At 36.0% G+C, this 23,069-nt stretch overlaps 1 protein-coding gene across 1 annotated transcript in view; it reads left to right on the forward strand.

The window, feature by feature from the left end:
- MAP4K5 (mitogen-activated protein kinase kinase kinase kinase 5) overlaps nucleotides 1-23,069 on the forward strand; it is a 115,988-nt gene that overhangs the window by 70,209 nt on the left and 22,710 nt on the right. Inside the window, exons 12-20 of the mRNA XM_058540600.1 lie at nucleotides 92-208; nucleotides 5,384-5,462; nucleotides 15,797-15,855; nucleotides 16,870-16,937; nucleotides 18,326-18,368; nucleotides 18,989-19,142; nucleotides 20,051-20,148; nucleotides 20,316-20,357; nucleotides 21,233-21,317. Of these exons, the coding sequence (XP_058396583.1) occupies nucleotides 92-208; nucleotides 5,384-5,462; nucleotides 15,797-15,855; nucleotides 16,870-16,937; nucleotides 18,326-18,368; nucleotides 18,989-19,142; nucleotides 20,051-20,148; nucleotides 20,316-20,357; nucleotides 21,233-21,317 (745 nt within the window). The remainder of the gene's footprint in view (nucleotides 1-91; nucleotides 209-5,383; nucleotides 5,463-15,796; nucleotides 15,856-16,869; nucleotides 16,938-18,325; nucleotides 18,369-18,988; nucleotides 19,143-20,050; nucleotides 20,149-20,315; nucleotides 20,358-21,232; nucleotides 21,318-23,069) is intronic.

A 23,069-nucleotide genomic window follows, 5' to 3' on the forward strand; every position in this document is an offset into this window, starting at 1 on the left:
CTGAATGGAAAAGTACAAATAACATTTTCTGTAGGCCATAGAGATAATAGCACACTCATGAAGTTTTGTCTTGTTTTTTGTTTTGACTTAGCATACTTTTGTAGGGCAGCCAGGTCTCTCTAGGGCCCTAGCAGTTGAGCTGTTGGACAAAGTGAACAATCCAGACCACCATGCACATTACACTGAAGGAGACGATGACGACTTTGAGGTAAGGGGCGTTCACAGTCTAGTATTTGAAAATAAATGCTTAGTATGGCCTTAGAGTTAGTTTTCTGATTCACTCTTTTAAGTTAGTTAAAACAGATCTAGCTACAAAGATTAATTAGCAATGTAAACTAAACTTACTCTGCATATAATTACCAGTTGATACTTTTTTTAAATTGTGGTATAAGGTACAGAACATAACAGTTGGTTGACACTTTTGTTAATCCTAGTTCTTTGCAGACTTGTTTGTAGTTCTCTGCAAAGAACTGGGATTACTATTCTTCTTAACACTATATCATTTTATTTTCTTAGTTGGTTTGTCTAAAGTTACTAAGAGGTAGCTAAGATTAGAATCAGATCTGCCTCTTCTCCTCCCAGGAGTGCTGTCCCTTCTCCCTAGACCTTGACTTCTGCAGTGAGAGTTTGGTCTTTCTCTCAAGAGAAAGGACATCTGTTTCCAAAGAAATAAAGGTTTTAGGAACATTGCTTTGGACTAAGAGAACAGAAGTTTAGCCAGAGCACATGTACATATTATTTTTCACAAAAGAGACTCTCTAGAAATCCAGTTGATCGTTTTTGTAGTTTCTCTATTATACAGATCATTAACAAAATACAAACAATTTTTAAAAATTAAGTTGAGGTTCACATAGAAATTTTATTCTTTCTAGTACTTGTTCAGAACTATTTCTTATATAATTACATGTAGAGCTATTTCTAATTATGCTTACCTTTTCTGAAAATATTGTAGAATTATTTTGAATATGTTATATTTAACAACAACTGGTAAATCAGGAGTGAGGGACTTCCTGCCCTTTGGCAAGTATATATTTATGCCTGTCCATAACACAACTGTATTTTTCCACCAGTGTCTCTTCCTCTCCTTTTATGATTCCTTTTTATTTCTGGGTTTCTCTGAATCTGTCTCTTCATTTCTCTTTATGACTTTATTTCCCTTTATATCTCTATCTTCACTTCTGGTAAGACTGTAGCACTACACTTTATGTGTCATTATTTATTGAAGGAAATTTTCTACTTCCTGTTCTGAAGTTTTAAATTATACCATATAAGTATCGTGATAACTACTAACACTCATTGAGTAGTCATTGTGTACCAAGTATTAGGCCCAATAATTTCCATGTTAACGCATCTAATACTCAAAACAATCCTGTGCAATAGGTACTATTACTATCCCCATTTTACAAATGAGGAAACAGAGAAAGAAGAGAAGTAATTTGCCCAAAATCGTATGGTTAGTAAGTAGTGAAACCAGGATTTGGATCCACACAAACTATCTCCAGAGCCTGCTCCCTTAGTTAATACACCATCATTTCTGTGTGTGTACTTAATAGAAATAGTCGTTACACAATCTTTGAAAACGAACCATCGCCTAGTATATAGATAGCATAGTCTTGCATGTAGTAGGTACCCAAGAGTATTTCATTGAATGGTAAATGAACTTTAATTGAAAATATTAAATAAACGAGCCATACATAGGTTTTTTCCTACTTAAACCATAATTTACAGAATTCTAATAATAAGATTTTAATTCCTTAAAAGTTAAAAAATTATTAAAATTGTTACAGCTTAAATGTAGAATTGGATATTCCTTGATTGCCCAATTAATTTTTCACTGGTTATGTAAATGACCAAACTCCTCTTTTATTCCCACACCGTTTTGCTGGGCCTCCCAAATCCACTCTACCTTCTGAGTTCTCTATTTCTGTTTAATGATATCATCACACTTTTCAGTCCTTGAAATGCAAAATCTTGTGCCAGGCAGTTGGGAACACAATAGTGTATGAGATTGACACTATCTGTGCCTTCAGAGAACTTTATGGTGTGCACAGCCTCAAAGGAAATTCGGAAATCCCAACAATTAATTTACAAGAGTGATAACTGTTAGGGAATGGGAGGGAAATATAGTGTGCTACAGAGGCATGTTATAGGGACAGGAAAGGACTCACTATAGGAGCGTTATGTAAGCTGAAAACCTGAGGGATAAATCGGAATTAGAGGAAGAGAGCAGGCAGAAATGTTCTGAGCAGAGGGAATAATAGCATGTTTGAAGGCCTGGTGACAAAAGAGATGGTGGTGTTGAGGAACTAAAGAAAAGTTAGCCTTGTTAGAGCAGAAAACAAGGAAGGAAGTGGTGGGAGATGAGATTACAGAGCTAGACTAGCCATTTCAAACCACGTTCACAGTTTTGGGCTTTAGCTTGAGGGCGTTAGAAGCCGGGAAAGTGTAAAGGGGTGACATGATCAGATGTGCATTCTTTAAAGCTCTCTGCGACCTCAGAGTGGTGATGCCATTCCTGAAAACCAATTACGAGGCTATTGAAGTCATCCAAGGACAGAGACAGTGGTGTTTCAGCTAAGGTGGTAGAACAAGGATGGAGGAAAGTGGACTCATTCAAGAATTATATGATACATATAGTAATGTATAAGAGAAGACATGAGAGTGGGGGTGAGCAAAGAGTACTCCCAGATTTTGGCTTGAACTGCTGGGTAAATATACAAGTGCCATTTATTGAGATAGGAACACTATAGAGTAAAATCAGATTTTGGAAGAAAGATGAGTTCGGTTTTATATATAGTAATTTTGATGTTGCACAAGATTTCCAAATGGAGAAAAGTTAGGTGGTTGTAGCTTGGGGAGAAAAGCTTGGACTGGAGGTATAAATGTGAGCATCATTAGATATAGATATAGTTACACCTTAAGGAGTAAATGTGATCACCAAAGGCTAGCATGTAGGATGAGAAAAGAAGAGGGCCTAGGACAGCATCTTGAGGTTTCTCCCAAAATTTAAGAATCAAGTAGGCTAAGAGAAATAGCGAAAGTTTGATAAAGAACATTAAGAGAAGGAAGTAAAGTTTCAGCGAGAATACTGCTTAGGAGTTAAATTAAAGAAGTCTTCGGATTTAGGTGGTGGTGTTTGATTACTTTAAAAGGATAATTTTCAAATAGTAGAGGTGAAGCTAGATTGGAGTGGTTTGAAAGATAAGTATAGTAATTCATTGATGAAATTTAATTGTGAAAGCTAGGGGTGAGATAGAGCAGTAGCTAGAGGAAAATAAGTTGGCAGAGGATTGATTTTGATTTTTATGTGGAGTAAAAAAATTTGAACAGGATTAAACGCCTATGGAAAGGACTCAGTAGAGAGCCGGCCCCGTGGCTTAGCAGTTAAGCACGCGTGCTCTGCTGCTGGTGGCCTGGGTTCGGATCCCGGGCGCGCACCGACGCACTGCTTCTCCGGCCATGCTGAGGTCGCGTCCCACATACAGCAACTAGAAGGATGTGCAGCTATGACATACAACTATCTACTGGGGCTTTGGGGAAAAAAAATAAGTAAATAAAATTAAAAAAAAAAAAAAAAAAAAACGACTCAGTAGATAGAAGATTCAAGAGAAGCAAGATGAATACTCACAGCCCTGAGAAGGAAGGAGAGGCTGGGATCTAGATTTTGAGGAGGGACTTGATCTCAGATAAAGAAACACTTCTTCCCTTGCATCAGAGAGGATAGTTGAGAATGTAGCTAGAAGTTATCTTGTTTGTTTTCTCTGTGAAGTAAGTGGCAAGGTCATCTGAAAGTGTGAAGGAAGATGGGTGAGTTTGAAGAGTGTGAAGGTGTGAAATAGTAATTGAAGAGAATGGATGGGTTAATGACTAGAGAAGTGTTTGTGGGCAAAGCTGAAGCCTCGGATGAGATGAATTTTCTTTGTGTTCTGCTGTGTAATTTCCTCCAGCAGTGATTGGTATCCCAGGTGTAAACACAAAGGTAGCTAGTTTAATTCATCCAGGCTTGTCATTTTGGCTTGCCAGTATACTGAAGGACAGTGGGGCAAAGGGAATTTAGGATATTGGCAAGAGATAGCTTGAAATTGTGGACCACCAGATAAAAACTGGATAGGAAGAAAAGTGAAGATAAGAGAAATGCTGATGGAGAGTGAGAAAGTAGTGGATTGGTGGACTTGGGATTTTCAGTGTGAACATTAAAGCAGTGTAATGGGAGTGAGTGAGAGAGTAAGCTCCAAGGAGGAGGAGTTTGGAGTAGTGTGAATTCTCTATCAGAGCTGATGACAGGGTCCAGGATGTGGTCTTAGGAGCAGAGAGTGCATGGAGGTGTGGGAGAATGTCTTCAGGATGAGGTTGGAAAACCTAAGTCCAGAGCAGTGGGCTTTTGCAGTCCCAGTGATGGTGGGTTTTGAAGTAGAGAAAAAAGCATATGAGCCACGGTCAGAGTCATCAGGGAATGAGAGTGAGTCATCAGACATTTGGCAGATGGGGATTGAGCTGAAGGCATAATTTCAAAGTATCAGGAGCTTATACAAAATGGGGGAAGTAGTAAGCTTCTCACTTGATTTACTACAGTATTGTTACTGAGGCTCCCTGCCCAGTATTTCTCCCCTCCATACCCTCTTACACACTTATCCATTACTCTTAAAGGTGACTTATTGATGCCACTCCCTTTCTGTAAAATCTCCAAAACATTCCTTTGCCAAGAAAATAAAATTGAGAACCCTAACTTGACATTCCGAGCCTTTCATGATCTGTCTCATCCCCAGTCTGTTTCCAGCTTTGTTATCTCCTCACTTATCTTCACTGAGCCGGATAACAGCTTTGTTATCTCCTCACTTATCTTCACTGAGCCGGATAATAACCAGCTCTGGTTCCCCAGCACGCTCCAGTACGTCCCTTTCTTCTTGCATCACCTTGTTCCTGTTCTTTCTGCTTTTCCCACCTGGCTGCATATCCAGTGCCCCCTGTCCTCCCAGCCCAGATCAGATTGCACTCTGTCCTGAAGAACTTCTATACCCGTTCAGGTAGAAGCCATTTCTCCTTCCTTTGGGCATTAATAGTAATCTTAATGAAGAGCACTTACCATTTTCTAATCTTGTAAGTATTTGTGTGTCTTATCTTCCTAGGCTATCAGCTCTTTGAAGATAAGATTTCGTCTTTCTTTGACTCTCTTCAGTATTTTATACAGTATAAACATGGAATAAGTGAATAAACTTTTAAAGTATCTTTTTTATGTATTTTTTTATGTTTGTCCTATAACTTACTTTATTAGTACATAGTCATGTTTGTCAATAAATGATCACTTAATTAAAAAGAGAAAATTTGACCTTTTAACTTTATCACTGAAATTTTTAAAGTGTGTGTATTGTGCTTATATTCACAGCCCCATGCAATCATTCGTCATACCATTAGATCTACGAACAGGAATGCCAGAGCTGAGCGGACAGCTTCAGAAATAAATTGTATGTGTTTGGTATTCATTTTCAGTTGGTGGTTTTGGAGGATTGAACTGGGTGTTCTTGTGGCTTTTTTTTTTGGATTAATCAAATCTCAAACTAACTGAGGCTACATACTTTAACATCTCGGAATACCTCTAAAATAGAGGTTGTTTTCTGGTTTATAGTGAAATTCCCTTGGTTTATAATTAAATGGGTTTTATTTTCTAATTATAAAGGTAATATATGTCTATTGCAGAAAATTTGCAAGAGGAAATAGAACATTAACTTTGCCCATAACCATATCTCTCAGCACCAACCCACAGATAATATTTTGCTCAGTTTCTTTCGTGTTTTTCCATGTATATTTTTACATGGCTGAATTTATAGTATACATAAAATTTTACTTAATAGTCACAAGTATTTTCCATATACAGTCATGCGTCGCTTGACGACAGGGACACGTTCTTAGAAATGCATTGTTTGGCAGTTTCGTCATTGTATGAACATCACAGAGTGTACTTATACAAACCTACATGGTACAGCCTACTACACACCTAGGCTGTATGGTACTAATCTTATGGGACCACCGTCGTATATGTGGTCTGTCATTGACTGACATGTCGTTATGTGGCCGTGACTGTACTAGCCTAGCCTTTATAGCTATTTTGTTTAATGGTTTCATTGAGTTGATATATTGTAGTTGAACCAGTTCCCTATTGTTGGATGTTTGGGTTGTTTTTAATTTTTTTAGTCAGGTTAATACTAAGATGAATCTTTTCTAAAATACATATTTAAAAGGGGAAATTTATTGTTATTCAATAAATTAATCATTGACAGATAAAAATTGTGTATCAACAGTATTTGTCATTTAACCACTTTAATTTAGAAGCAACAATTTGCAAAGAGGTTTAGGTATGGGTATATTGACTTAGATGCACACTCATTTCAAAAGAGATTTAAAGTAGTTTACAGTAAAATAAGATATAAGTAAAAATTATAAACTGTAATGGAGGGAAATAGTTTATTAAATATTTAGGCTAATTAGAGTTATTGCAGATGAGCTTTTTAAGTCTGAGTTTTCTTGAACCCAAATATTTCTAGCTTTCTGGATGCAACTTTGGAAATATAGGTCAAGAGTAGAATGTCCTTCCCTTATCAGTTGTTCCAGTCAGGCCTTTGCATAGTTAAACCAGAAATTCAAGATTTTATCTGTCCATCCCAGTTTTCTCATCTGTTCTTATGCGATCTTCTTTTATGCCCCAAGAGAACTCTCTGGGCTCCAAGTACCAGACAGAAAAGTAGCAAAATTGATATTCCATTATAAAGCTATCTTCATTTTATGCAGCTATATGGTATTTAATTAATGTAGTCTAATTTATCTATCTTTTCTTTTATAGCTTTTGAGGTTTGTGTCGTGTTTAGCAAGGCCTTCTTGATTTTAAGGTTATAAAAGAATTTTCCTATTATTTCTTCTTGTATTTTTATAGTTTCATTTTTTTAAATATTCAAATCTTTGATATAAGGTAGAATTTATTTGGTAAAAGGTATGAAGTATGGATTCGGCTTCAGTTTCTTTCTAAATGACTACCCATTTGTCTCAATACTGTTTATTAAAAATCATATTTTCACTAATAGATTTGATATACCACCTTTATTATGTAATAAATAACCACGTATATTTTAGGACTCTTATCTGTAAATTCTATTCTGTTGTATTAATCTGTCTAATCATGTGCCGGTAGCATACTTGGGATTATTATATCTTTATAATACCTGCTAAAATCTGTTAGGACTAATGCTCATCCTACCCACCCCAACATACATACCTTCTTGCTGTTCTTTTTTGTTATGATATTTGGCTATTGTTTTTTCCCCACATAAACTTAAGAATCAGCTTATCTAGTTAAAAAAATTCTGTTTTTTACTGAGATCTCATAAATTTATATATTAACTTTAGGAGAGTTGACATCTTTATGATACTCTGTCTTCTTAACCAAAATAGGCTTTTTCAGAGATAAGTTCAAGACTCAGTTCTTTCATGAGTCCCCAGAGCACTAACATCTTCATGGAGTAAGCTCTGTGTGCTTCAAGTACCAGACAGAAAATGGTAGAGTTGAAGGTCATTTTATTGGTGATTTATCTTTAAGTTTTCTCAGATCTTCTTTTGCGTCTATTGGGAATGTTTTACAGCTTTGTTTTTGTTTGTTTAATACATGTTATACACCTAGTTAGTTCTATTCTTAGTTTTTTGTTTCAGTTTTTTTTAATTGAGCTGGTAACCTACATATAATAAAATGCTTAAGTGTACTGCACGATGAATTTCTAAATATGTATACACTCATGAAACTACCACCCAGATCAAGATAACAGAACATTATCAGAACCTGTCAAGGCTTCCTCTTGCTCCTGCACACTCAGTTCCCTTCCATCTTCCTGTATGCCTCTGCCCTCTCACTACCCAGGCTAATCACTGTTCTCTGTCACATAGATTGGTTTTTACCTGATCTTGCCCTTCAGAAAATGGGATCATACTATATGCACCCTCTTTGCATGTTTTTTGCTCAACATTATTCATTCATGAATAATGAATTCATGTGATGTGTAGCAATGTTCATTGTTTTTGTTGTAATGTAATATTTCATTGTATGATTATACCACAACTTATCCATTCTTCAGTTGATGGGCATTTGATTTGTTTCCAGTTTTTGGCTATTATGACTACTAGAAGCATTCTTGCTGCGTATTTCAGTGGACATAAATAATTATGGTGATCCTGGCCTAGTCTAAGACCACCAGGGACAAATGTGTAATCCATTAAAGTCACGTGCATTAACTTTGAGGGACAGCACACTACTGAGGAACTGTGGAACAGCTCATCAAACAAGGGAAGAGAAGAGAAGAGTAAGAGGGTTTTGGAAAGAGTGGAATTCAAGTGAAATTTAAGTGACAACTTAAAGCAGAGGAGGATGTGAATGAAAAGGTGAACATCAGGTGTATACTGTACAGATAGACCCAGAGGCCTGTTTCCTTGGAATCTTGGAATGTTATATTCAGAAACCCCTTTATTTGAAGCTCTGTATCTAGGTTGGAAATGAAGAGCTGCTTTTCTCTGTCAGTGACTTAGATCTTTCAGGCAAGAATAGAATGGTTCATTCCAATGAGTATGATTTCATACAGCCAAGTTTATGACAGTCTGTGATTTTAGAGAATGGTGTTTCTCAGTAAGAAAGCTGTAGTAATTCAGAGAGGGGCTCAACATGTGATACTTTACATATACAGCATATCCTTGGGAGAAGCATTGTTTCTTGTTGGCTCTGCATTTGGATTGTGTCTGTCCTCCCAGCCTGATGAATGGCAAGGCAGATTACTTTCTCGGTAAGGGTGATTGCTTTCCAGGTAAGGGTGTATCAGCTAAATTAATTTTTTCTTTTTTTAATTTTTTGTCATCTGAAGTCACTTAGTAGTTGAGTTCAGTTACCTAGGAAACCAACTGATTACAAAGAATTGGCACTAAAGGAAGATGAGAGGTTCCACAAAGAAAATGAGTACAAGCCCAACAGTCAGTTTAATTGTATGATTTTAGCTGATTCACAAGTAAGTTTTAGCCAGGTATTGGACTCATACCAAGGACTGACTAAGGCTGCAAAGAGCAATATTAAGAATAGGGATTCTAGGGGCCGGCCCCGTGACTTAGCGGTTAAGTGCACGTGCTCCGCTACTGGCGGCCCGGGTTCGGATCCTGGGCAGGCACCGAGGCAACGCTTCTCCGGCCATGCTGAGGCCGTGTCCCACATACAGCAACTAGAAGGACATGCAACTATGACGTACAACTATCTACTGGGGCTTTGGGGGTAAAAAAAAAGGAGGAGGATTGGCAATAGATGTTAGCTCAGAGCCGGTCTTCCTCAGCAAAAAAAGGAGGATTAGCATGGATGTTAGCTCAGGGCTGATCTTCCTCACAAAAAAAAAAAAAAAAGGAATAGGGATTCTAGGGCCAGCTCTGTGGCCTAGTGGTTGAGTTCGGTGCACTCTGCTTTGGTGGCCCAGGTTCAGTTCCCAGGCACGGACTTACGCCACTTGTGGGTGGCCATGCTGTGGCGGTGACCCACCTACAAAATAGAGGAAGATTGGCACAGATGTTAGCTCAGGGCGAATCTTCCTCAGCAAAAAAAAAAAAAAGAAGAAGAAGAAGAAGAAGAAGAAAAAGAATAGGGACTCTACAGGTATCATAATTAAGAGGTAAAGTGTCCGTCAACGATCCAAAACCTTCAGCTGGCAAAGAGTGAAAAAAGGTAGCTAAGAAAATAAAGAACTAGTCTGCACATTAAAATATGACAATCAGTGTCTCCAGTCATCATGTTCCATGGGTCTTGGGCAGATGGTCCATTTCATGTCGTCATTAGCTTGATCCAACAGCCTTGTGGGGAAACTGTCTTCTTTTTGCATCATTTGCTTCTGAAGATTCTTTGTTGTCTCCAGTTCGAAGTGTCCTACTGACACAGTCTTGCATTGATTTAAGATTGGCCTGTGTCTCCATAACTGAGATACATGAATACAAGGATCATCACCCTGTTTTACCATTGTGTTAGTTGTTAAGTACCTGGCAAGATTCTGTTGATTGAGGTTAGAGGGCAGTTTTCCAGAAGGCAGTCTCTGAGTTTTAAATCATGGAAAGGTTGTTTCAGAGGAAACGCTTTTGGACATGTGTGAATGTAAAACTGTGTGTACTGTGTGAGTATCAGCTGTGTTAGCCTGTGAAGATGTAGAAACTGGAGTTGGGGGCAGTATTCCCAGATGTGTAAGATGCTCAGGTTTTGGTTTATTGGGAGAGAATTAACGGGCTCCTGAGAAAATTGACCTCACTGTCATCCAGGCCAAAACAAACAAGCAAAAAAACACTTAGGCTGAGGAAGTCTGAAAGTTTACCCAACTTAAGTGTAAAAATCCGTTTCTCCTGTTTATCTTCCCTGAAGACTGAGGATGATAAAGGTAAGGCAGATTTTGAATAACCTTACAGTCTCCTTAGTAACAATTCTAGAGAAGTGAGTGTTTACATCACTAGAGTTTTCCAAGGTAGGAAATAGAAACTCAAGTGACTTTTTTTTGCCATTGTTAAAATTAAGGCTTTTTAACAAACTTTGATCAATCCTAGAAATAGATATATAATAACGAAAACAAAAGCCTTTGTTGACAGAAAAACTGTGAAAAATTATCTGAAGTAAAACACACCCATATGTTCCTCTACATCAGTATTTTTTTAAGCTGCAGGTTGCAACCCAATCCGTGACATGAATTCAGATTTTTAAAAAAGACACAAAATAGAAAATATCTACACGCATCACTTGAAACCTTAATAGGTACTACATTATGAAACTTTTGTGGGTTGTTTTTTTTTGCTCTTTCAGCCATTTTTTATTTACAGTTTGTGTTCAATGCAAATCAGTTCCATAACATGAGAAGTTAACTGTGAATCAAAGCATAAATACACAAACACATTATGCAATCCAAAATAGATGTATAGCATTCAGCTATGAAACACAAGGGAATGTTCATTCACACACAGAGTAGTTCGAGATCTGTTGGATATTGTAGTTCTGGCTTAGGTTTCTAAAGATGGGGAAAAAAATGATCGGTTATCAAGAGTACTGTGGTCATATTAGATACAGGAACATCTAAGCATCAGTGTGTGACTATGTGAACAAAAGACTTTAGGGAGTGTCTATTTTTAAAAACGTTTTTGTGCATCGAGGCAGTTGTGAAAAGATTTACTTTCCAGAATCAAACCCACTTTAGGCATAGGACCAGGTTCTAACTTTCTAAAAATATTGACTGGTAACAGAAAGTGTTCCAGATGTGGCTATTCTGATTCATAGTTTTTTAAAAAAGTATTTACAGAAAGAGTATAAAAGTTTTTCTGAATTTAATGCAAGTTAGCTTCCAGTCTCACTTCCCAAATACTTGATTTACAGTTTCAGCTCCTTCACATATTTGCCTTTTTAATTTCAAGATTTGTCAATTTTACCTTCAAAATAGATCACTTTTTAAATTCTAAAAAGTATTCAACATTTGCTGAAATAAAAAGCATTTTGAAATTAGTTTAGGTCAGTGCACTTCTACTCTTTGGTATCAGTTCAACTAAATGAATCTGGCACTCTTGTTGAATATAGGTGATTAGTATATAAGCAAAATTTACTCATTATGCTTGGATTTAGGGTAGATTCCAATCCATCATTACTCTGCCCACATGGCAATTACTATATAAAGTCAAATACAATGTCAAATCCAAAGCCTCAGAGGAAAGAGTTCAGTTCTCAAGAGAACAGTGATAGCTTAACAATATAAAACTTTGTCTAGAGTACATCAGCATTAGATTAGTACTGTTGAAATGATACATTGAGGATTTACACTAATCCCTGGAAGTTCCTTCTGATGTACATATAAGTAGAATCATGGAAGCTTTTTATATTACCTGTTTTATAGCCTTATAGATTTATTTATTTATTTTTTCCCCAAAGCCCCAGTAGATAGTTGTATGTCATAGTTGCACATCCTTCTAGTTGCTGTATGTGGGATGCAGCCTTAGCATGGCCGGACAAGCGGTGCGTTGGTGCACGCTCGGGATCTGAACCCGGGCCGCCAGTAGCGGAGCACACACACTTAACCACCAAGCCACGGGACTGGCCCTAGCCTTATAGATTTGAAGAACCAAATGAAAACTGAATCTCTGTTCCACATCCCGTCCTTTATCTCTAGATAAGATCAAATCTATTCTTATTTTCATGGTAGAGTTTTATGTGTCCATATTTCTTAAGCCACATTTCAAGAAATCATCTCTTAAAATTTTTGGATGTTGTCTCTCTTCATCTTGTACATGAAACGCCAGCAGATTTAATATTGACATTCATCCTCTAGTCAAACTCTTCACATGCTCCTCAAACCAATCAAATTTGGGATCTTCAGCATTTTCTGTGTCAATAAAATAAGGTGTGGAATAGCAGACTTGATGAAGACAGTTTTTTTCCTTGCCACACTGGACGTCTAGACACCATTTGGATTGGGTTTAGAAGATGGGGGAGTAGAGATATTTCTTGGCCTGAGTCTCTTAACAGTAGAGATGTAGAAGGGAGAATGAGATCACGAAGAGACTGGCTGTTGACTGCAGAGCACCGCAAGTTGCCTTGGTGGTGGCATTAGCTGGATTTGGGGTAGCCGAGGTACTCTGGGAGGAGTTACTTGAAAGTGTTACAACAGTTGTTTGATTTGAATAAATCTGTATGGGTAGGAGCAGTGCCAGAAGCAGCAGACCCAGTCCGAGCCTGGCCACCATCGCTCTGCCCATGTCCATTCCATCGGTGCACGGTGCATCTCGCTGGAAGCTGAGTGCATGGAGAATCGCTGGTTCAGGGCGGGTGCAGGCAAGGTTGGGGGAAACTTTTGTGGGTTTTTTAGTTTGTTTTGTTAGCAGTTTGTGTTGTGCTTAGGTGCGTTTTTCTTTTTGTTTGTTCTATTTAGAGTTTGTTGAGCTTCTTAGGTCTATGAGTTGATATTTTTCATCAAATTTGGAAAATTTGAGGCCACTCTTGCTTCAACTTCTCTGCTCTAGGTTCTCTCTTCTGCTCCTGGGACTCCAGTTACAGGTACTTGATGTTGTTTCACAGGTCACTGAGGCTCTGTTCTCCCTGTCCCCCCATACACATATAAGGTGTTTTTGTTCTCTATACTTCAGTCTAGTTTCTATTGCCCTGACTTCAGGTTCTTTGATCTTTCTTCTGTAGTCTTCACTCTGCTGTTTAAGCCTATCAGTGAATTTTATTTCAGATACTGTATTTATCAGATCTAGATTTTCATTGATATATACAGATACCTGCATATGTATAATATGCATACATATATATGGTTTCTATTTCTCTACTGAGAATTACCATCTGCTCACTTATTATATCCATCTTTTCTCTTAAATCCTTGACATATTTATAATAGCTGTTTTCAAGTCCTTGTGTGCTAATTTTAACGTCTGTGTCATCTCTGAGTGTGTTTCTATTTATTTTTTTCAACTGGTTATTGTTTCTATTTTCCTGCTTCTTCTCTAGTCACTTTTTATTATATCTTGTTGTGTTGTATTGTATCAACATTGTGATACAACATTGAGTGTCTGGATTTTGTCTTCTTTATTTTAAAGAGTGTTTAAAGAGTTAATTAACTATTAGGTCAACTTGATCTTTTCAAAGCTTGTGTCAGGTTTTACTAGAGTATTCAGCAAGGTCTTTCCTCTGAGTAGAAACTCAGATAGCTTTCCTGGTGTCACGTGATCACCAGAACCTGCATTTAGCTCACAGCACTCTGTTAACTGTTTTCTAACATACCTTGCATAGTCTTGCTTTGCTCATTGGCCTTTTAGTACTCCACCAAAGACTTAAGGAGACCTCTTGGCGTATTTCTAGAGTACCTTCTTCATGCAGCTTTCTTATTTCTGGTACTCTGTCCTTCAAATTTCCCCTGCCTAAGCAGCCCCAAACTCCAGTCTTTGTTTCCTGCACCCATTGAGACTGTTACTCTCTCTTTGGGTTCTGCATTCTTGTGCCCTAGTTTGGGAAGTGCCCCCAGACAGAAAGCCAGGGTGAATGTGGATTTCACCACCATGTATTTCTCTTCTCTCGAGGATTACAACCCTGTGGTCACTGTTACCCATTGCCTCAAAATCGATGTTTCAGAGTTGTACACACTCACCTATTTGTGTTAGGTGTATGTAGTTGTTTATAGCAGAAGGGTATATGTCCAATTCCTGTTACTTCACTATGGCCAGAACCTGCATCATCCTTTGGAGATAAATGTGGATATATATATGTACTAGAAGACCTGCCACCTTTGTGTTTTCATAGGCCAGAGACGCACCCAAAGTAAGTGCCAGGATTTTCTTTAAAACAAAACAACTTGGAGGGGCCAGTCTACCACACAGCAGAATAATAGTGGAGGCTTAGCATTCTGTGCATAAGTTATGGCTGCAATAATTTTAGGCTAGTCATAAGGAATTTTTTTTCTTTTTTTAAGGAATACTTTTCTTATGTGTTAAAACATCTTAAATGTTTATGCTATTGTAAATAAAATCTCTCATTTTATTTTCAATCACTGATTCTGGTGTATTGGGATGTAGTTGATATTTTACTATATCTTTAATCCAATTTTACGAAACTCATTTGCTCTAGGAATTTTTTTAATTCTTGAAATTTGCTTGATTTATAGTTCTTATTATTAAAGAATGATATTTTCTTTCTTTCTTTTCCATGTTTATGCCTTTTATAATTCATCTCTAGACCTGTTTGCAAGTATTTCTAGTTGTGACCAAAAAAAACTTGATCTCATTTCTGTCTCAAGTGAAGTTGGTTCTCTGTTAATGATATTAGTGGTTCTTGAATTAAGATTTTTTTAATTATGTTAATAAGTCATTAATGAATAAGGGCTTTTTATTTTAGGTTATTTTTGAAAAGTAGATACTATATTTTATGGAATTGGAGATTTTATGACAATGTTTTTGTTTAATGCAATGAATTATGTAAGTACTTTGTATTGCTTTACAAATCTTGTTTTTAGGAATAAGGACAACTGGATCCTTTTTGAAAGTGCTTTTTTAATGTATTTTATTTGTCAAGATTGTATTTAGGAATTTTGCATCTCTATGATGCAAGTGTGAGTATTTTAATTTTTTTTTTTGGTCTTACAGTCACATTAGATTTTAGAATTTTAAAGTTCTGTGCTCTTAATGAGTAGATAATAATCCATCCTTTTCTCTATATAGAATATTTCACATAAAAGAAGTTATTCTTTGAATATTTGGAATAATTCTAAAATCAGTCTGACTAGGCCAAATAAAATACACATTTAGCAACATATAATATTAAATTTCTGAATACATTGTCACATTTAATTTGTCAAATATCATTTGTTCCTTTTAGACAATTATAGGTAATTTTTTTGGGTTCATCCCTGCCACAAAGTTGTAACTTAAATTAGTCTCAAAACAGAATCTGCAGCGTAGAGAGAGAAAATCCTTAAAGTGTTTTCTCAGTCATCTACTTTTAATTAATTTTTAAAAATCTCTTATACATAAAAAGTGCTATTTAATTTCCTGACTCCCACCAAAAATTACATAGAGTTGTTAGGAAGGTACCAAATTGTTACTTTCTCTGGTAAGCATAAAGAAAGGGGTACTCTTGAGGTAAAAAATAAGAGATTTTGTCTTTTCTTCTTTCCTCCCTTCTCCTTTCTCTCTTCCCCCCTCCCCAATACACATGCTTCTCATTACATTTCCAAGATTAACCCTTTAAGATTGAGCTTGTGAATGTCTGTTATATATTTTGCAGTTGACAAATTACAGTTTGAACCTCCACTGAGAAAAGAAACAGAAGCACGGGATGAAATGGTAGGAATTATGACTTTTATTTTACACATTAAAATTTGAGAAAACTCTTAGTTAGGGTACTTTGACCAAGGAACAAAGTAATAAGCTCTCTTAAGCTTTAATTTTGATCATGTATTTCACACATGAAAGTGTGAAGAAGCTCATAGTTCAGTGTGTTTTGATTAGGGTACAGAGTGCAATATACCATTTCAGCCATTCATTAAGACCCTCAGAGTCTTTGGAAGAGTTTACATAAAGTTATTAAATATATGGAATTTGATGCTCAGCTTTAAGCTCTCAGAAACTTTTTTCTTATTGATTCTGTTAGGTTTGCAGTACATTTTTGCATTTCCTTACTGTTTTTAATATTTATTTGTTAATATAGCTTCTTTTTTTAACCATTGCTCTTATTTTGAGACACTCTTTAGTTAACCCTTTCCTTATCTAAAAGGAAAGAAGTAATAGATGGAGCAAGATATTGTTAGAGTCAGCCTAGACCTGAACATCTACTTTACTTTTAAGCTTTAGTAAAAGTATAGTTTTTAGAGTAATTATCTTCTGTTAATGGACCTCTTCATCCATAACGTTTGGAAGTGGTGCCCTTCTTCCTGTGTATATTGCTGTATAATAAATTCTTAATTTCCATGCTAGCAGGAAAAAATAGGAGCACCAATCAGTTAATGATAATTCAATAATACGATGTTTAGTTCTCCGTGCTAATGGAGTAGTAATGCAAATAATTCGAACTTATGTTTTTCTGTTTTGCTTGGAAATATACTAGCATATTGGTAAAGAGGACTTGTCACACTTGAAACTATGTTTAGTATGTTTATGGAATTTCTTAAGTTTAAGTCAACTGATAATGAGTCATTGACCTAAATATGTCAAATGACAGCAAATCTAGCTGGAGATTAAAAAATTGATTGGAAGCCAAGATGATTAACAGTCATGACACTGAATGTTTTCTTGAATCAAATGAAATGATTAGTATTTGTTATAAGGTAATATTTTAAACTCTGTTTTTTACCTTCACAGGGAGTGTTATCAGACTCAAACTTTGTATTACAGTGGAATCCTTTTGTTGATGGTGCAAATACTGGCAAGTAAGTTGTTTTCTAACTTAACTGTATTTTACTTGATTATATAAGAACAGTATTGGGGGGAATGGTTTATTCTAATAAGCTTTAATTTTCATTCTTAAAATTGTGGTACTATGCCTCTTGTCAATGTAAAGCTTCTAACTTTTTTTTTATTACCAAAAGGTAACATTTATTGATCAGTAAGGTTTTTGGTTTTTGTTTTTTAAGTCAGAATATAGTATGTGTAACGTTAATATACTGAAAGATGAACGACATGATATCGTGGGAAAAAATACTGTAGTAGGAGTCATCTCTGCAATATAGTCCCGTCATATCTAAACTTGTCTTCCCTCAACAGTTAAGTGACGGGGCTGGCCTAGGTGAGTTGTTCCAGACCTATTTGTGCATTGCAGTGCCTAGAGAGCTCTTTGGAAATATAAGTTCCTGGGCCCCCACATGAGGCCTATAAATCTGGGGTTGGCAAACTCTGTGGCCTATAAGCCAGATCTGGCCCACTGCCTATTTTTTGTACAGCCCACAAACTAGAATGGTATTTACATTTTTTAATGTTTGAAAAAGAAATCAAAAGAAGAGTGATATGTTGTTACACGTGAAAATGATGTGAAGTTTAAATTTCAGTGTCTGTAAGTGAAGGTTTGTTGGAACACAACCATACTCATTAGTTTATATATTCTCTGTGGCTGCTTTCAGGCTACAACAAGAGTTAAGTAGTTGTGACCATTGTATGGTTTGTAAAACCTGCAATATTTACTATCTGGCCCTTTACAGGAAAAGTTTGCCAACCCCTGCTGTAGAATACAGTCTTTGGGACTGGAACCTAAGAATCCTGAAAGCTTCCCAATTGATTGCAGTGACTGTGGATAAGTATATGGAACCAGTGGGCTCCATCAGTGATTCCCAGACTTTGATGTGCCTGGAGGGCCACCTGAAGACCCTGTTAAAATGCAGATTCTGGTTCAGCAGGTCTATGAGGGTGCCTTTATAAGTTTCCAGGTGATGCCAATGTTGCTGATCTTCGGGCCCCATTTGGAGTAGCAAAGGGTTTGATGATATAGCCATTTGAATCTGTGATTCACTGTGGGTTCCAACTCTAAAATTCTGAATCTCTTTTTTACTACTGAGTTTAATTTAGTTTTATTACATATTAAATGTAGCAAAGCACAACCGTAGAGTAAAAAAGACTTTGTATTTACTTTATAGTCATACTAATACAGTTTGACAGAATGAGGTCTTAGGTCTTCCTATAGGTTTTAAAAATACTCTGCACTATGATCTAATTGTCTTTTATATTCCTTGAATATAAACAGATTTTAATGCACATTTAATTGTGTCTCTGTTTTATGTTATGATCATTTATCACCATCTAAATTGCATTTTTCTCTTTGCAGTAGATCAACCTCAAAACGCGCAATACCACCTCCCCTACCTCCTAAGGTGAGCTTACTTAAAGATTTTGAACAATAAATCCTTGTTTAAATGGTAAAATAATTTGTTCAGAATTCTCTTAACTATATTTTAAATAAATGCAGTTTTCTTCAAGAAAGGATTACAAAGATGCAAAATATATGTTAAAGAAGATTTCGTGAGAAATACAGTATTTAAATAGCTGTTAGAAAAAATCAAAAATAGGTTATTACTCATTTGAGAAAATACTTGACTGCAGGGAGAGGAGATAAAGAGTTCATATTTACAGTCCTCATTTATTACTACAATTTGACATTTCAGTATAGACATACTTCATTAAATCATTTTCCTTGCTTGTTTCTAGTTATTAAATATTTTGTGGATTGTTTCCATAATTTTATTGGTTATAAAAATTTTATCAGTTTTGATTATGGCTGATTAAAAATCACTTGGCAAGTTCATAGTTGTGTTGGGACAGTAACTCAATTCTTGCTGTCTTTGCTTACTTAGCCCGGTGAATTGAAATATGTAGAAGAAAGAAAAAAAAGGCTTATTCTCCTCCCCCTAGAGTCTTTGATGCGTAATGATAACCGAGTGCTATTGTTTCATATCCAAATTTGTTAAAGTACTTTTGTGTCTTTTATCACTAGCCAAGGATAAACAGTTACCCTGAAGACAACCTGCTAGATGAAGAAAAATCATCAACTATAAAGCGTTGCCCTGATTCAGAGAACAGAGTTCCCCAAATTCTCAGAAGACAGAGTAGCCCAAGCTGTGGTCCTGTAGCCGAGACTTCCTCTATTGGTATGGCTAGCAGTGTCAGCAGCCCTGGAGTACATATAGCTAGATACTGTGATCTGGGTAGATAAATCAAAGTGAAAACTGAAAAGAAAGCCATTTTGTTGATATTTTAAAGAATGTCTTTCTTCCTTAGTCAGTCTTATTACTGTTTAAAGTTTTGTGAAGTTTCTTTAAAATTCCACTTGGATGGACTATAAATAGATTCAGTCCAGTTCAACCCTGATTTGATCACTTACTAATTATAGGATCTAGAAAGGTGAATGGATGTTTTCTGTCCTTCAAAAGTTCAGGATCTATAGCAGAAGTTATATACATGGACACATAACATTAGACAATTCAGCTTGTATAAGTATCTCCTACAATAATTAACTATAGGTAATTGAAGACGAGACACTTCTGAGGGAGGTAAGGATAGGGAACAGAGGAGGTGGGCCCTTGCATAGTATTAAAAGGCTTGGTGAGCCTTCAGTACATGGAGCCCCTGCTGACCGGCATTCTTGGAGAACGAGAAAGAATGACCAAATGCACTGAAGCAGGAAAATCTGAATCATGTTGGAAGTACAGTTTAGTATGGTAGGAGTGTGAGCTTTTGAAGGGTGTATCCTGGGAGATAGAACCAAAACAGTAGATTGAAGTTCAGTTACGAAAGGCCTTGAACATCAGCATCAGGAGTCAGATTTCATTTTTCTCACAATATGGAAAGATGTGTGTTGTTTTCATGGATTAGGTCCACTGCTAAAGACACAATGCTACCTCTGCAGAACCTAGAAAAAGGCACAGAGATACTTGACCTCATCTGACAGTGGAGTATTTCCCAGTCCAGTGGAAACAGTATGGGGGAGGGCAAGTTCCTGTTCAAGGGAAGTACTCTTTTGTGTGGTCGTTCAACTTTTAATCATGGTTCTCTTTAGGAAATGGGGATGGTATTTCAAAACTGATTATTGAAAATACAGAAGGATCAGCACAAGCACCGCAGTTACCACGAAAAAAAGACAAGCGAGATTTCCCTGTAGGTATAACAGGCATTTGTTGATAGTTGTAACTAACACTGTATTTACCAGATAAGGGGCATAGCCTGTTTAATTCAAGAATTTGAATAACTGAATTTCTGAATGTATGAAGGTTTCTTTTTTAAGGCTTAAGAGGTCTTACAGTGTTAAAAATTATTTCCCACAGAAACCCGTCATCAATGGCCTTCCACCCACCCCAAAAGTGCTGGTAAGGAATATTTTTATGTGAACCACTTGCCAGTTTTTATCTCTTTAGAAGCAGCAGAAGATTCTTTATTTGTTATCAAGTATCTTGAGCCATTGAAAGGAAGGATTCATAAAATACAAAGGCATTAAGCGCATTTGAATATACCATGAATCAAATCATATACCCTAATTTGAGTGAGATGGTTAGAATTTGGAGTGTTTCACTTTTTTATAAATACAGGCAGTTGGATTCTCAGATTAGCCTACAAATGCCAATTTAATTTTAACACGATGATATTAATAGTACTGTGTCATCTTTATTATGTGGGTTAAATATCTTTCTACACCTGCAGCCATTTTCACCTTGAACTGTATATAGTGAATGGGGAAGCTTCTGTTAATGCTTGTGCTCTAGTCCTTACCTGTAGGTAGTTCAGCCAAGCATATGAATGGGATGCTTTATGAATTGTACTTTTTTATTCAGTAAAAGTCTAATATGTAATATGAATTGTCTGTTATCATTATTGTGGAGTTATACTGCAGTTATAATTACTATACTGTTACTCAGTAAAACCATCCATTGTTTCACATTATTAAATATTAGTCCCAAAGATAAGTAGTGACTTAAAATTCCTAGAATGTATCACTGATGTATGTAGATGTTTTAATAAATTTGATAATTTTGCCCTAAAATAGTGGATCATACAAGAAAAGAATATGAGACTCTCTTGGTAGAAGGGGTTAAATTATGTCAAAATATGAATTTTTTTTGTAATGAAACCATAAGTATATGCAGATAAGAGTCAGTTTAGCATTTCATAATAATCTTAGCTATTTTATAAGAATATATAAAATTATCTAATCAATTAAGTCCACATTTCTTTCTTTATAAATAAGATGGGAGCATGTTTTTCTAAAGTTTTTGATGGCTGCCCCTTGAAAATTAATTGTGCAACATCCTGGATACATCCTGATACAAAAGGTAAAATTTCTGAACTTTTATATACAACTCCAGTAAAATACTTATTATGGGAAAGGATCTTTAGATCAGTGAACTTAGGTTGTTTACTTTAAAAATATGGTTTTAGAGACTAAACAGTGTAGGTACCTCAACAACCTAAATAGGTAAATAGAATTTTGGTTTAAGACATTAGAATTTAAGAGTATACAGGAACTGTTCCTGATGAAAGGAGACTAAAGAGACATCAAAGCTGGTTGCAACCATAATTTGGAATTTCCTTTTACATAAAAAGACAGTACTGGGATGATTGATCATCTCAATCAGTAAAGTCGATAGATAATAGTACTGATTCAGTGTTAATTTCCTGATTTGGATCATTGCACTGTGATTATATAAGACCTTTTTTTTGCTTTTTTTTTCCCAAGAAGGGTACACTGAAATATTTAGGAGTAAAGGGGCATCATGCTCGTAACTTATCTTAAACAGTTCAGAAAACAAACAAAATGTGTGTATGGAGAGAGAAAGGATAAAGCAAAAGCAGTAAATGTTAACTTTTGTGGAATGTGTGTGAAGGATATTCAGGAATTCTTTGTACTGTTACAAATTTTCTGTAAATCTGAAACGATGGCAAAATAACGAAATTTATTTTTAAAAATTTAGACTGTATATGTTTAAAGTGAGTAAGCATAATACATAGAGGCAAAAATTTGGAATCAAATAGAACTCGGTTTGAATTCCTGCTCTGTCATTATTGTGGACTTGGGAAAGATACTTAATACCTCTGGTTCTCATTATGATCATTTATAACATAAATATTCTTAATACTCACCTTGTTGCAAGGAAGGAAGGAGTCTACCTGTGTGTCTGGCAATGAACAAAAATAGTGGTTAGGCGGTAGAGGGTGTTGAGGAAATGTTTGTTTCCACTTCAACACAGTAATAAAGACAAGTCATATAATTATCTGCTTTAAATGCCACTATTAAAAATTATAACAGGAAAAAAATGTTTTTAACTGTAAGGAAATGGGTTTTTTTGTTTGTAACTTTATTTTGTTATAGTTTCAGACTTACAGAAAAGTTAGAAAAATAGTGCAAGAAACTCTATGTACTCTGAGTCACCAATTGTTTCTATGTTGCCCCATTTGTTTTACTATTCTCTATATGTGCGTTTTTTTCTGAATCGCTTGTGAGTTAGTTGGAGACATTGTGCTCCTCCTCTATTTATCCTTCAGTTCGTATTTCCTAGGAATAAGAATCAGCTCTTATATAACCACAGTACAATTATAAATATCAGGAAATTATCGCTGGTATAATACTGTTTTTTAATCCACAGTCCATATTTAAATTTGATTAATTATCCCAATACTATCTTTTATTGTCTCCCCCCCTCCTTTTTTTCCACAGTCCAACATCCAGTTCAAGAGCACATGTTGCATTTGGCTACCATGTCTCTTTACTCTCCTTTAGTCTGGAACAGTTTCTCAACCTTTCTTTGTCCCTCTTGATCTTGACATTTTTGAGGCTACTTATTTTGTAGAATGTCTCTTAATTTGGGTTTGTCTGATGAGTCCTCATGCTTAGATCAGGTTACACATTTTTGGCAGGAATGTCAAAGAAATGTTATTGTGCTCCTCTCAGTGCATCATATCAGGAGGCATGTGATATCCGCTTGTCCAAATACTAGGGATATTAGCATGGACTAGTTGGTTAAGGTGGTGTTCACTAGCTTTCTCCACTGTCAAGTTACTATTTTTCCCTTTCTAATTAATAAGTA

This window comes from Diceros bicornis, chromosome 5, assembly GCF_020826845.1.
Source record: "Diceros bicornis minor isolate mBicDic1 chromosome 5, mDicBic1.mat.cur, whole genome shotgun sequence".
Taxonomy (NCBI): domain Eukaryota; kingdom Metazoa; phylum Chordata; class Mammalia; order Perissodactyla; family Rhinocerotidae; genus Diceros; species Diceros bicornis.